General features: G+C 35.7%; 2 protein-coding genes across 3 annotated transcripts in view; both read right to left on the bottom strand.

Moving 5' to 3' along the window:
• Window positions 1-13,387, bottom strand: part of cfap45 (cilia and flagella associated protein 45) — a 239,992-nt gene that overhangs the window by 91,042 nt on the left and 135,563 nt on the right. The gene's annotated exons all lie outside the window — the stretch shown is intronic.
• Window positions 1-13,387, bottom strand: part of tbrg1 (transforming growth factor beta regulator 1) — a 40,156-nt gene that overhangs the window by 2,607 nt on the left and 24,162 nt on the right. Inside the window, exons 12-13 of one of the 2 annotated variants that reach the window (XM_022679753.2) lie at window positions 11,730-11,827; window positions 1,184-1,294 (exon numbers count right to left, since the gene is read on the bottom strand). In XM_022679753.2, the coding sequence (XP_022535474.2) occupies window positions 1,184-1,294; window positions 11,730-11,827 (209 nt within the window). The remainder of the gene's footprint in view (window positions 1-1,183; window positions 1,295-11,729; window positions 11,828-13,387) is intronic. The other variant, XM_049483703.1, reaches the window with a different exon arrangement.

The following is a 13,387-nucleotide window of genomic DNA, read 5'->3' as shown; positions in this document are numbered from 1 at the left end:
TGAGTGATTATTCAAAAAGAAAATATTGGGCCATACCCGAAACCAAACAAAATGAAACAATAAGCCAAAGGTCGAATAACAAACTGTTTACTAAGGTTCATATACGTTTTTACTTTTGCACATCACACAAGATTAAAAAAAAAAAAAAGAAAAATCTGAAAACCATGTATCATTTTTGTTCCACTTCACAATGATATGCTATGTTGGCCTATCACTTCAAATCTCAATAAAAAAGGTAAAGGGGCATAAATACACACGCACGCATGCACGCTTTTAAAAAAAATAAGGGACCACTGTGATGAGTTTCTTTGATTTTACCAAATTGAAAACCAAGCAACCAAACCAAGCTAAACTGCTTGAATTTTTGCGTCAGGAGTGGCATAAAGTTATCTAAAAGCAGTGTGTAAGACTGGTGGAGGAGGACATGCCAAGATGCAGGAAAACGGTGATTAAAAACCAGGGTTATTCCACCAAATATTGATTTTTGAACTCTTAAAGCTTTAATAATATAAACTTGTTTTCTTTGCATTATTTGAGGTCTGAAAGCTCTGCATCTTTGTTATTTCAGACATTTCTCATTTTCTGCAAATAAATGCTCTAAATTACAATATTTCTGTTTGGAATTTGGGAGAAATGTTGTCTGTAGTTTATAGAATAAAACAACAATGTTTATTTTACTCAAACATATACCTATAAATAGCAAAATCAATGAAACTGATTCAAAAACTGAAGTGGTCTCTTCAGGTCAAGCCACCTAAATAAACCACTCAAGACGAGATTAACATAGATGAATAACAGAACAGAGAATGCTCCCAGCAGAAGTATAAAGATAAACAGATGGTGTTAATCACTATATCACGGTAAATATAATAATAATAATAATAATAATAATAATAATAATAATAGTAAGCCCAGGCTGTATAATGCACCTAAATACAGCAGAATATTCATAAAATGAAAACAAAAATTCTGGGTCTTCACATGCGCAGGGTCATTAAGTACCACATTGTAGCTACAATGATGAGTAGCTCAAATCATCAGAACAGCTGACGCTGAGCAGTTGATGCACAGGCTTTCAATTATATATACAAATTCTTTTTGACATTTTTTTTATGTTTTCTGATTTAAAATCGACTCGGTTTAAAATGATTTAAATGATTTAAAATGATCTCGGTTTACTTACTTGCTGCATTTGCGAGCTCCAGGGCAGCTCTGAATCAGGTTCTGGATGGTGGGATGAGAGAAACCAAAGAAGTCTGCACCGGAGGGGACGATATTGGTTAAGGGCAAACCCCTATAAATGTGGAGAGAAACATATATTGATTAATTAACAGTAAGTGCTGGAAATAGTTACATAAAGTGAATCAAGCTACATCAACCTTATCAAACATTTATCAAAAGCGATCTGTAATGCCAGGTTTACATGACAAAAACTCTGCTCTGAGGCAATTCGTGGGAGTCAGTGACTGGGAGTCAAGAGCAGCGGCTACCTACAGCCAATGGGATCACATAGAAAGAGAGAACCATGGGTCCAAATGCATCTTCTGTATTACCAGAGCTGCGTATGGAGAGTCTGACCCCTTTCTGTTTCCCTGTTAAACGCTAGAGGAAGCCCACGAGTCAGTCCTCTATGAATACGGATAAATTGAGCTAAAAGCTAAAGATTTAAAATTATAAATAGTAACTAACTACTTGTTCTGAGTATTTCTTTAATTTCAGAAAGTAGAACAATGTATTTTACTAAAACAGTAAAGAAATCACACCTGTATATTTTAGTAAACATGTTCTACACTGTAAAGATGCTAGCATCTCTGTTACTGTGAGCTGATTGGTTGGAGCACTGAGTTTAAAAGGCTTATACAATGAGGAAAATAAGTATTTACACTGTGAGATATATATATATATACTAGAAATCACAATGTTTGATGCACAATGAACTTAAGATGAAAATTTCAGACCCCTCCATGATTTCTTAGTGGGATTACTTGCAAAGTCGCAGGGTGTTCAAATACTTATTTTTCCTCACTGTAACTGTAGTTTAAACCCTTTAAAATGTCTGGTTGATATTGTTCTGTGTTGAATGACCAGAGACCACTTAATAATGATGCTTTTCCTTGATTTTACCAAATTAAAAACCTCTGGAATATAATTTTTACACCAGGAGTAAAGGCATAAAGTTATCCAAAAGCAGTGTGTAAGACTGGTGGAGGAGAACATGCTAAGATGCATGAAAACTGTGAGTAAAAAAAATATTGATTTCTGTACTCTTAAAACTTTATATTATGAACTTGTTTTCCTTGACTCGCAATTACAGCACAGCACATCATGAGGTGTGAACAGCACAATGACTGACTACTCAAAAAGTTGCGTAGTGTACTGTGAAACTGGCATTACCCAAGGCTTATCAATGTGCCAGGGCAACAATGGCTGTCTTGTCTGGACTAAATACACAGGAGGGCTACTGTGGAGAAATGTAAAGGACTGTATGATGGTTACTGGAGTCACAGCACTATGGATGGCCAAGCACACTGTGTGCACTGCTGACCTGTGGAATACACTGACAAAGTTAATGAGATACTGAAAAAAAGTGATTTTCTGCTGGGAAACGCTGGATCAAAGCATTCCTGTTGATGTCACTTCAAGCCATCCACCCACATTTCTTTACAGATCAGGCACACCCTTTCACAGCACTGATATTTGCCAGTGGGGAGAAGAATAATGAGCCCTGACAACGCATTTACTGCTTGGGAACGGTTTAAGGAACATGATGTAGAGCTAATGGTATTTATATCCACGTAAGTATCTGTGGAATGTCTTGGAGTGGCATTTCTGATATGCAGCAGCTCCTCCTCACACCTTCACAACAACCTTATATGACTTTGAAGGACCTGCTTCTCCTGTAGGGTAAATGTGGAATCCATGCCTCAGCAGGTTGAGAAAAGGGAGGCACAATATTGGAAACAAACTGAGATTGCACAGCACTGCCTTAACTGCCTTGAGCATGGAACTCACTTAAGTTTCCCAGGTTGCCTCTTCAACTCCTCCACATCATCATCACATCTTGCAGGTGTGTTTGAGGTCATTGTCATGCTGGAATACTGCCCTGTTTCTCAGTTTCCGAAGAGACAGGATTATGCTTTGCTTCAGTATGTCACAGTGCATGCTGACATTTATGGTTCCTTCAAAGAACTGTAGGTCCCCACAGCTGGCAGCACTCATGCAGCCCCAATCCATGAAACTCCCACCACCATGCTTTACTGTAAGCAAGACACACTTGTCTCTGCACTCCTCACTAAGGGGCCACACTCACAACTGACACTGGTTGACATCTGAACCAAATAAGTTTATCTTGTTTCTTTAGACCACAGGACATGGTTCCAGTAATCCATGTCCTTAGTCTGCTTGTCTTCATCAAAGTGTTTTTGGGCATTCTTGTGCATCATCTTTAGAAGAGGCTACTATCTGGGTGGAGTTTCCATGTTCTCCCTGTGTCTGTGTGGGTTTCCTCCGGGGACTCCGGTTTCCTCCCACAGTCCAATAACAAGGAGAATTGGATACTCAAAATTGTCCAGCAAAATTGAATACTCTAAATTGATTTGGTGATGTATGTATAGGTATGTGTATTGTATAAGATTGTGTGTCTAAAATGTATGCATGACTGAACAGATATGGATTGGCACTCTGTCCTGGATAAATGCTGTAGTGCCTAATGCAGTCCTCCACATGGACGGTCGTTTCCGTTTAAGAGTGCGCTGTGCATTTTGGCTGCCGCCATTCATTCATAAATAGTTATATTGTTCTACTGAGTGTATTATAAATACAGTATTACTAAAATGTCCTGATATTTACAATACCCCCTTTATATCAAACTTTGGAGTAAAATATATTTGATATGATCTGCTTCTAAAAGATATGCCATGAAAACTGGATATTCTTTTTGTATCAAGCAGGTGGTAGCATGACATGATGTGTGATATCATTTGCTTTCGTGACATTCTGCATTCTTCAGTGTTGATTTATTGTGTAGCTCTAGTTCAGAGTGTTTTGGTGGAAAACCACAAGCAGAAGACCACAGCTATTGAGACCGAATCCTTACACCACATCCAATACAAGGTGTAGGTGTGGTCTACATATTCCTCTCATATATACCCAAGCAAGAATCTGTGGAATGGCTTGGAACAACATGCCTGATCTACAACAGCTCCACCTCACAAATTACATGGCTTTCAAGGACCTGCTACACCCTGAAGGTTATGTTTTATGACTATGGTTTGGCAGGTCGAAGCAGTTTTGGCAGCACACAGGAACAACATTACTGCCTACAGAGACTGAGGAAAGCATATTTTCCACCTTCCATCCTCACCATCTAGAGCACCTGCATTACTGTCTGGTTTGGGAACTGAGAATGGTGAGATCTGGGACTGTCTTCCCTCCTCCACAGACATCTACACCACACGCTGCATCCGCAAAGCCACCAGTATTGTGGGAGATTCCACCCACACTGACTTTTCACAATGAAGTTAGCTAAGCCCCCGCTACCAGATTGTGCAACAGCATCTTCCACCAGGCAGTCAGGACACAGAAACTGAACTGAAACCGCCCCTCACTCCTCACACACTCACTCACATACGGACTGAACTAACAGCTAAATACAGCAGCTAGTGTAACCTCTGCTTATATTGTCAAATTTTTATATCCCCACAGAATCTGTTTTTTAAAACATTATTCAGCTCTATTCAAAAAGGTGTGGTATCAGGATCGGCAACATGGTGGAAGATTTTGGCTTCATTTTCATTAAATGAATGGGAATCTTTTTTACAATCTCTGCTCCTCACAAACACACACACACACACACACAAAGACTGAAACCCCCATCACGCTACACACACTCAACGGAGGAACATAATTACAATGCACTGTGTACTTGTACTCGGATGGAATGACAATAAAAGCCTCTTGACTTTGAAAACAATACAGAAAATAATGAAACACTGATTTTTGGCATAAGAGCAATAACACCTATCCTGCTTGGTTCACATCTGACTTTCCAGTTTAGTCTGAACCAAAAAAAAAACAGGTGTGAAAGGTACCACAAACCAAATACCAAAATCATAGGTTACAGGTCAAGAATTCAAGAATTACATTCTAAAACCCTATATCAATCATTTCAGTAAACAGAAGTTTTTTTCTGCTAGTTTAAGTTATATTTTGATAAGAACCTGCATACATTCTGAAATATAAGTCAAATGCTGCGCTCCATTTAACTCGGATGTCAAAGCAGGGAATGAGGTCACACCAGAGATAAATGTGTTCCAGGTAAACATTCGGATCTAAACTTTGAAGAAGAAGAAAAAAAGAGACTCCTTAAAAATGATTAGTTTCTTTGATTTTACCAAATTTAAAACCTCTGGAATATAATCAAGAGGAAGATGGATGATCACAAGCCATCAAACCAAACTGAACTGCCTGAATATTTGAACCAGGAGTGGCATAAAGATATCCAAAATCAGTGTGCAAGACTGGTGGAGAAGAACATGGGTTAACCAGGGTTGTTCCACCAAATATTGATTTCTGAACTTTTAAAACCTTATGAATATGAACATGTTTTCTTTGCATTATTTGAGGTCTGAAAGCTCTGCATCATTCCATTTCTCATTTTCTGCAAATAAATGCTTTAAATGACAATATTTTTTTATTTGGAATTTGGGAGAAATGTTGTCTGTAGTTTATAGAATAAAACAACAAATGTTTATTTTACTCAAACATAAACCTATAAATAGTAAAATCAGTAAAACTGATTCAGAAACTGAAGTGGTCTCTTAATTTTTTCCAGAGCTGTAATTGTTAGCATTGTACCAAGTGAGCATTGCATTCTATGGTATTTTGAGCATACAATCAGTAAGAAAACATGTCAACAGATAGAAGTTGGACAGTAGTGTGTGTGACCAATAAACGGTATAACATTTCTGCTCTAAAATCCGATCTGTTGGAGCACTCCAATTCCAGATCAAATGAAACATTGCAGAAATACAGCACATTTTAGTTTTTAGTTTTAATTTAGTAAATAGGGGTGGGAATCTCTAGGCACCTTATAATTCAATCTGATTACAATTCAGAGGTCTGTGATGCAATTATAAAACTGTTAACCTGCATCTTTTTCCATTTTACAGGATTTGTTTTCCCCTTAATTTATGACTACTTGGTCATTTTAAAGTCAATTATCTGTTATGATCCATAATGAATCACGCTATTTAATAGGTTTCAGACACAATAGGTTTTTGAGGTTTTTGATTTCTATTTAAAAGCATAGTTATTTTAATGAATCAAATGATTAATACAAAAATCTAGGACTAATGCTGTTAAGGTAATATTAAAACCAGCTACAAGGAAAACAGAAACAAGAAGGTGGTGATAATGTTATTGCTGACTAGTGTAATGTATATAAGAAAGCTGGTCTTAATGCTGTGGCTGATCTGTGTTTGATCTGCATATAAATGAAGTATTATGCAAATATATAACAGAGACATCAGTTTACCTTAAGGTAGTTTTGATGCTTTTAAAATGAGACGTTTGTAATGTGCTGAGTTACTAAGTTTAACTGAGAGCTTTATTGGAGCCAATAAAGTAAATAAAGTTTAGCTGCTTATTCTAACCTTCATTAGAAAAAGGGAAACAGGCCATCAGTAAAAGCTGTTTTATTTTTTTTTATAACTGGTTTCTCCAAACATAGAGACATGGGTAATATATGGTTATTCACTGGAGCACAATGGAACTTATTGTCAACTGATGAGAATTCCAGACAGAAAACATTTCTCAACATCTTCAAACTTTGTTCCAACACGTAACAACAGCTGGCTCCTCTTAGCAGCTGGCTTAAGATTTAAAAAAAAAAAAGATTCCAATTTTAGCCCACGACCCAGGAGGTGACTATACGAGATATCCACTTACACTTAGTGTCAGCAGATTTTGGCAGTTAATAAACTTTCTGACCAAGTGTTTGGCTTCTACATGAGCCCAAACACATAAAACACTTAACATCTGAACATCTGAAGCTGCCATCACAGCCCACTGCCTTGAATCACAGCAACAGCTGTGGTGGACAAAATGAAATGCTCTATTTAATGCAGACCACATTTTAGGCCACATGGTCTAGGTCTTATATAGTGCAAACAATAAGTGCAAACCACAACCAGTCATATTAAGTCTATGGTTTGTGTTTTTTTCTCCTAAATCTCTTGTAATTTAATTATGCATCACCATAACCAGTCATATTAAGACTATGCTTGAAGTGCAAACAGAGACAGAACATTTTTTAAATACAGTACAGAGCTAAGGGATTAGTACACCTGAGTATGAAACAGTCACGTGTAGGATTTACTTACAGTATTTACATATGGTTTGTGTCTTGTTGGTCACTCTGTTACCATTTATCTACTGTGTTGCCAGATCTCTCTTAAAAATATGCTTGACAAGAAATATAGTCACGTTTTAATCTTGCAAGATCTCGTGCCACGAGATCTCGTCACACCCCTAGTGCTCACTAATAGAGATTTAAACACATTTGTGAACAAAGTTGGAAAGAAAATGGTAGTTTGTGTACATAGAAAAATACTTAAATCTCATACCTGTCAAGTTTTCGATTTATAAATAATTTTTTTCCTCCAAAAAAATTCGCTCCAATAGGAAGTGCTTAACTGTGATGCTATTAAATGATTAAAAATTTAGACTTATATGAGTTACGTCTCAGCATTTGTTGTAGAGGTTGTAGAGGTTCCTAATGGTGTCCTAATGGGGGCAATACACCAGAGGCACTTCTCACAGGTCAGAGTTGAATTCTTGAGCTTCTATAGGAGTTTTTAAATCTAAAATTTAAAAACAAGATAAGTTTCTGGGTTGATTTGGAGAGAATCATGGTGAACTTTAGTACGCTTAATTTCTGACAGTATAACACATTAAAGTAGTACCGCTTGAGGGCCCGAAGTTCACCAGCATCCAATACTGACTGTAGGCCTTGTTCCTTTCGATTGTATTATGGGCTGTATGGTGGGAAACGGTGGGATTTCCAACGTCTTCACAATTTTTCATTGAGGAACATTTTCCTAAATTGTTCCACAATTTTTAGACTTTTTTTTTTTTTTTTTACAAGATTGGTAAGCTCTGATCACCTTTGCTTCTGCGAGACTCCGCCTCTCTCTTTGTATAGCCAGTCACGGGAGTTGGTGGCAAATACGCCCTCTAGTCTCAGTTTATTAGTGCCACTCACTTTTCCAGTTTCCGTTGCTTTTTTTTTTTAGATACACTGCAGATAATGTAAAGCTCTAAATTAGTGATTTACTTTTTGGAATTAGGATTGTGCAGCTACTATAGTATATCTCTGTCTGTAGAATAACTAACTAAATTCAATTCATTGTATGTGAAAGGTCTCAGAAACTAAATCCACTGGTTTCAATGGAAACTATGCAGAATGCCCAGAGACATGTTTAACTACTGAGCTTCAAGTTTCAGTGTTGTGTCATACAAAGCCTAAGGGGGTTCACAATTGCCAGGTTTTTATCTCTCTTATTTTTTCTTTCTTTGCCACACTTACACAGTTACATCACAGCTAACACTTTTTCCACAGGATGAGATGGAATATTTCGCAACATGCCACATCAGAGAGGACTAAAACAGCCTGAGGTTAACTGTATGTGGTTTACTTTATCTTGTACACAGCAACCGGTTGAAAAACGGCACCCAACACTCTCCTTCTGCAAAATGCTGATGTGAGGGATCCAGTGTGAGGTTTAACACCGTCTTGCTAAAGTCTGGAAAGCCTTCACTGAAACCTCTACATGCTGTTCAACATTAATAGTATAAGTGTAAGTGGCTCACACATACCATCAGAGATGCAGCTGGATGGTTCGTCACCACTTGAGTCTGCACAACTAATTTTCCATTTTGCCTCAGTCCGTTTTAAATGACCTTTAGCCCAGAGAAGACGGTGTAATTTATAAACGGTGTTAATATATGGCTTCTTCTCTGTATGATACATGTGTATCCTGCACACGTGGTTTGCACAGTGAACTGTGTCTCTCTCATAGCTGTGTATAGCTGGACAGAGCATCGTCTCTCAGAAGTGAAGCCAAAACAGGTCGGGTGCCCCCTGCTGTTCGGTTTCAGAAAACTGTGTAACCCAACCTATCCCTATAGGTTTCAATGGCAAAACAGACAACTTTTAATCACGTTTTTTTCCAATATACTGTAATTCTAGCTCCATTTTTTAAATGCAACAGCTAGTGTAACCTCTGCTTATATTGTATTTTTTTTATATCCCCACAGAATTCCTTTTTTAAAATGTTATTCAGCTCTATTCAAAAAGGTGTGGTTATTGTAAAAGGACTGGTTATTGGCGGGACCAATAACAGATCATCAGCTCCGCTTCGCTCTGCAGCCTGTGACCTCGAGGCAGCCCTTGGGGCGGGGTTATTTAAATGAGTAGGCTGTCTCTCCACAGTCTTTCTCCCTCCTCTGGTCTCTACTGCGCAGACTTGGGTTTCAGGATCGCCAACATGCCGCAAGATTTTGGCTTCATTTTCATTAAATGAATGGGAACGGCGACACGGCATAAATACATTTTAGGACTGATTGGCAATGGATAAGAAAAAAACACCCTGGATTGCTATAAATGCCAGCATGCAGTTAAGTTTCAGATGTGGCAAGGATTTCTGTTGTGGTCTCACTAGACAGTGGGCCTTAACACAAGACCTTTTTCAGTGCTTAAGAAAACTGACATTTCCTAACGTGTATTTTTTCTTTCACCCTTAAAGGAACAAAACGGCATCTCAAAACCTCTACAATATTGAAAATGCAATACACACGGTATGTACAGGTTTGGAGAAAACAGTCAATGCCTAATTCTGCCCTCCTCGAAATCACTGCCCCATTGTGGGCGTGGCTACCTGTTCCAATGCACATTTCACCTATAATGACTGCTGAAACTGGAACATAAAATTAGGCTTATTAGCTTAATCAGACGCATTTGTGTGTAGTGTGTTTCTGCAGTTACAACTATTAGTCAATATCAATATTTTATCTATAGTTTTTTTTATATAAACTATGTTGCAGCCATACTCATACACTGAAAACTTTTGCAAAATTTTGTATTTTTTGGTTACAATTTAGAAAAAAGTATTGAAAAAAATATTGTTTTGGGAGAACAAAATGAACAGAAAGAAAAACAATAAGTTATAACAAAAGTAGGTTGGGATAATACCATTAGATGTACAAAAAGAAAAAGAAAAAATAATTAAAGAAACTGCAAGAGGCAGAAATGAAAAACTTGAAAATTGGAAAAAATTGATGAAATCTCTTTTCTTCTTTACTATTTTTTTAATTAAGTTTGAATCTGGCCTGACACAATCAGAAAATGTAAGTGATAAACTTTTCGATGACACCTTGTCTCCGGGGTATTTCTTAACTCTGACTGAACTTCAGATGCCCTATTCTCAGTGCCAACAAAAAAAACTGACTTGGCACTACACACATTTTAAACCACTAATTACAGGAAAATACAGTTACTGAAAGGAAATTGCGTATCTATAAAATCAGTTCCTGAATACCACATAAATGTGTGTGGTCACTATGAGAAGAAAACAATCTATTTATTGTAATCGCTGCTGGTAATTTAAAGTAAAAGCATATCCAGTTTCTGTCCCACCTCTTGTTCAAACTAGTACTGGACAATTTTTACGATAAGGCAAATGAGACTGTACATATTTCCATATAGAAGCTGTCAGGCAAATCTCAGTGGATATGCTTGTGTTTCTGTTGGAAGCCAGTAAAAAAAAATTGAAAGATGAAAGAGAGCTGCTTGATGTTCTTTATAATAAAAAAAAACAGCTTAAATTTCTGTGGTTTCATTCCAGCTTTACTGTTTGCTTGAATGGTTTTGACAATAGTTTTGATAGTTGATAGTAATATAGTTAATATTAATTATAGTTAATAATAATAATAATAATAATAATAAAAAATCAGCTGTTCAGATGTACGGATTAGGCTAAACACAAGGCTAATATAGCTCTGCCCTGTCTGAGTAACTGGAACCGGCAAGCTGTTGAACTGTTGCTTAGAACCTATTTTACTGAGCTACCTAGCATGCTACCCAAATTTTATTATATTTCAGCTTCAGCTTTTTGTTTTCTATTTAACTTTTTCTGAATGCTTTAAATATTAGTATTATACAAAAAATTATACATTATATATATATATATATATATATATATATATATATATATATATATATATATATATATATAAATAATAATAATAATATATATATATATATCATCAGGTTTATTTTCTTATTATTATTAATAATAAATGATTCTGTATTAAATTACACACCCCCACAGGGCTGGACGATGGCCAACCCTTACACTACAATATATGACTGAATTTTGGTTGACATAATACAAATACAATTTTAATAGAAACAATAAAATCAGAACTCCCAAAACAGATGTTTGTACCTGCAAACTTCCGCAATGTTGCTAATTCATGTACTGTGCTCTGTAATGAAGGTCAGTCAGAAGCTATAAACAATGTACACTACAATATATAAAAACTGTTATTAAAACATCTTTTTTTTCACGATAAATACAGATTTTTAATTATTGTCGAGCCCTATTCCATACAATGAAATTAGTAGCTTAAAACCTGAAACAAGCTGAAGTGTGTAATAAGAAATGTACCTTTTAGCAGCGATAGCTTTCAGCAGATCTGTATGGCAGCTCTGAGCTGATGAAGCCACGATAGCGTTCTGTGGATCCTCTTCCGGCACAATCTCAAACTGAAACAGACAATTAAATGCAAAAGTACATATTTTAATAGGCCTGTCACAATAATTCTGTTATCCACTTATTGTAGATTAAATAGCCATAACCTTAATTAATAATAGTGTTTACTTAGTTAGAAGATACTATTAACGTGAATGGGCTGGTGATGTTGATTTGGTTTAAAGACAGTGATTTTATTAGGGGTGCTAAAACCATATTGCAACTGCTAAGATTTTTCTTAATAATTATGATTATTGGTTCCTAGACACACTTGTAAAGCAAACACCAAATTTGGTACATGGGTTTGTTTATATATATATATATATATATATATATATATATATATATATATTTTTTTTTTTTTCTTTTTACCCACTACTCAGGCCATAAAGAGCTCTAGGTGTTTTGTATTATAGACAATATCTGGCACCCAGAGACAAAATTCTTTGTTTTTTATTCTGGCAGGTTTCTGCATAAATAACTCAATGGGTATTTTAGCTCCATCCACATTCACCACTGTCTTATTTAGGAAAACCTCAAAACATGTATTTTTTATCATATCCCAACAATATAGCTATCAATATGTTCAGCAGTCCCCTGCTCAAGAATCATTCCAAGAAAAACATGCATTTAAATTAAACTTTTTAGACAAAATTAGTCACATGATAAATGAAAGGCATCCTAGATTTACACCAGCTGAACAATATATGGTGCTATAAAATTTGCATAAATCAGGTTTTAGAATACTTTCTGGACTTGCTAAGTAAACATTTATTTAAAAATGTTTTTATTTTTTTCAGTTTCATTGTTGACGGTGAAAGTGTGACCATATTTACAAATAATTTCCACAAGGTCAATTTGGCTCAATTTCTAATACATTTTAATAATATTTAATAATAATAATGACATTATTATAATGACATTATAGCAAAGCCTGTAAATACTGTATAAATTGCTGGGTTTCTTTTTGCTCTCCATTCTAAATTTAATATAAAAAAGACAGGCTTAACTCCATATTCAAGGAATGAGTATTGTGTCTAAATTACAAAAAAATATGGTGATATTGGCACCCACCCACCCATCAGTGACGTAAGTTGACGTCAAGTTAGACTGCATTCAGCATCATTAGACACGTGATGCATGAATCATAATTTTCAGATCGGAGACAGAGCTGAGTCACAGCACATAAAATTTCAGCCCACATCATTTTGGTATATAACTTTATTTATTAATAAGACAGACTGTTACTAAGAGACAATTTTCCAAAGACTTGACTTACAATTATAATCATATTACTCAGAGCTGCCTTTTCTGAATTCTTGCCCACTGGCTGTGAAATTAACAAATGTCAGCTATTATATATATATATATATATATATATATATATATATATATATATATATATATAAACCCTGTTAGGCCCACAGAGAATTTATTTCTATAAGTGACAACTTTTTTCTATTTCTTATTTCTATTTTTATTATAATTAATTAATCGAAAAAATATTTTTTGGTAAAATTTAAGATTTGTACATAATTAATTCAATTTACTAATTAATTTAGCTATTTTGGCCA

The sequence above is a fragment of the Astyanax mexicanus genome, chromosome 9, assembly GCF_023375975.1.
Source record: "Astyanax mexicanus isolate ESR-SI-001 chromosome 9, AstMex3_surface, whole genome shotgun sequence".
NCBI lineage: Eukaryota > Metazoa > Chordata > Actinopteri > Characiformes > Acestrorhamphidae > Astyanax > Astyanax mexicanus.
This window is presented reverse-complemented; position numbering and strand designations above follow the sequence as displayed.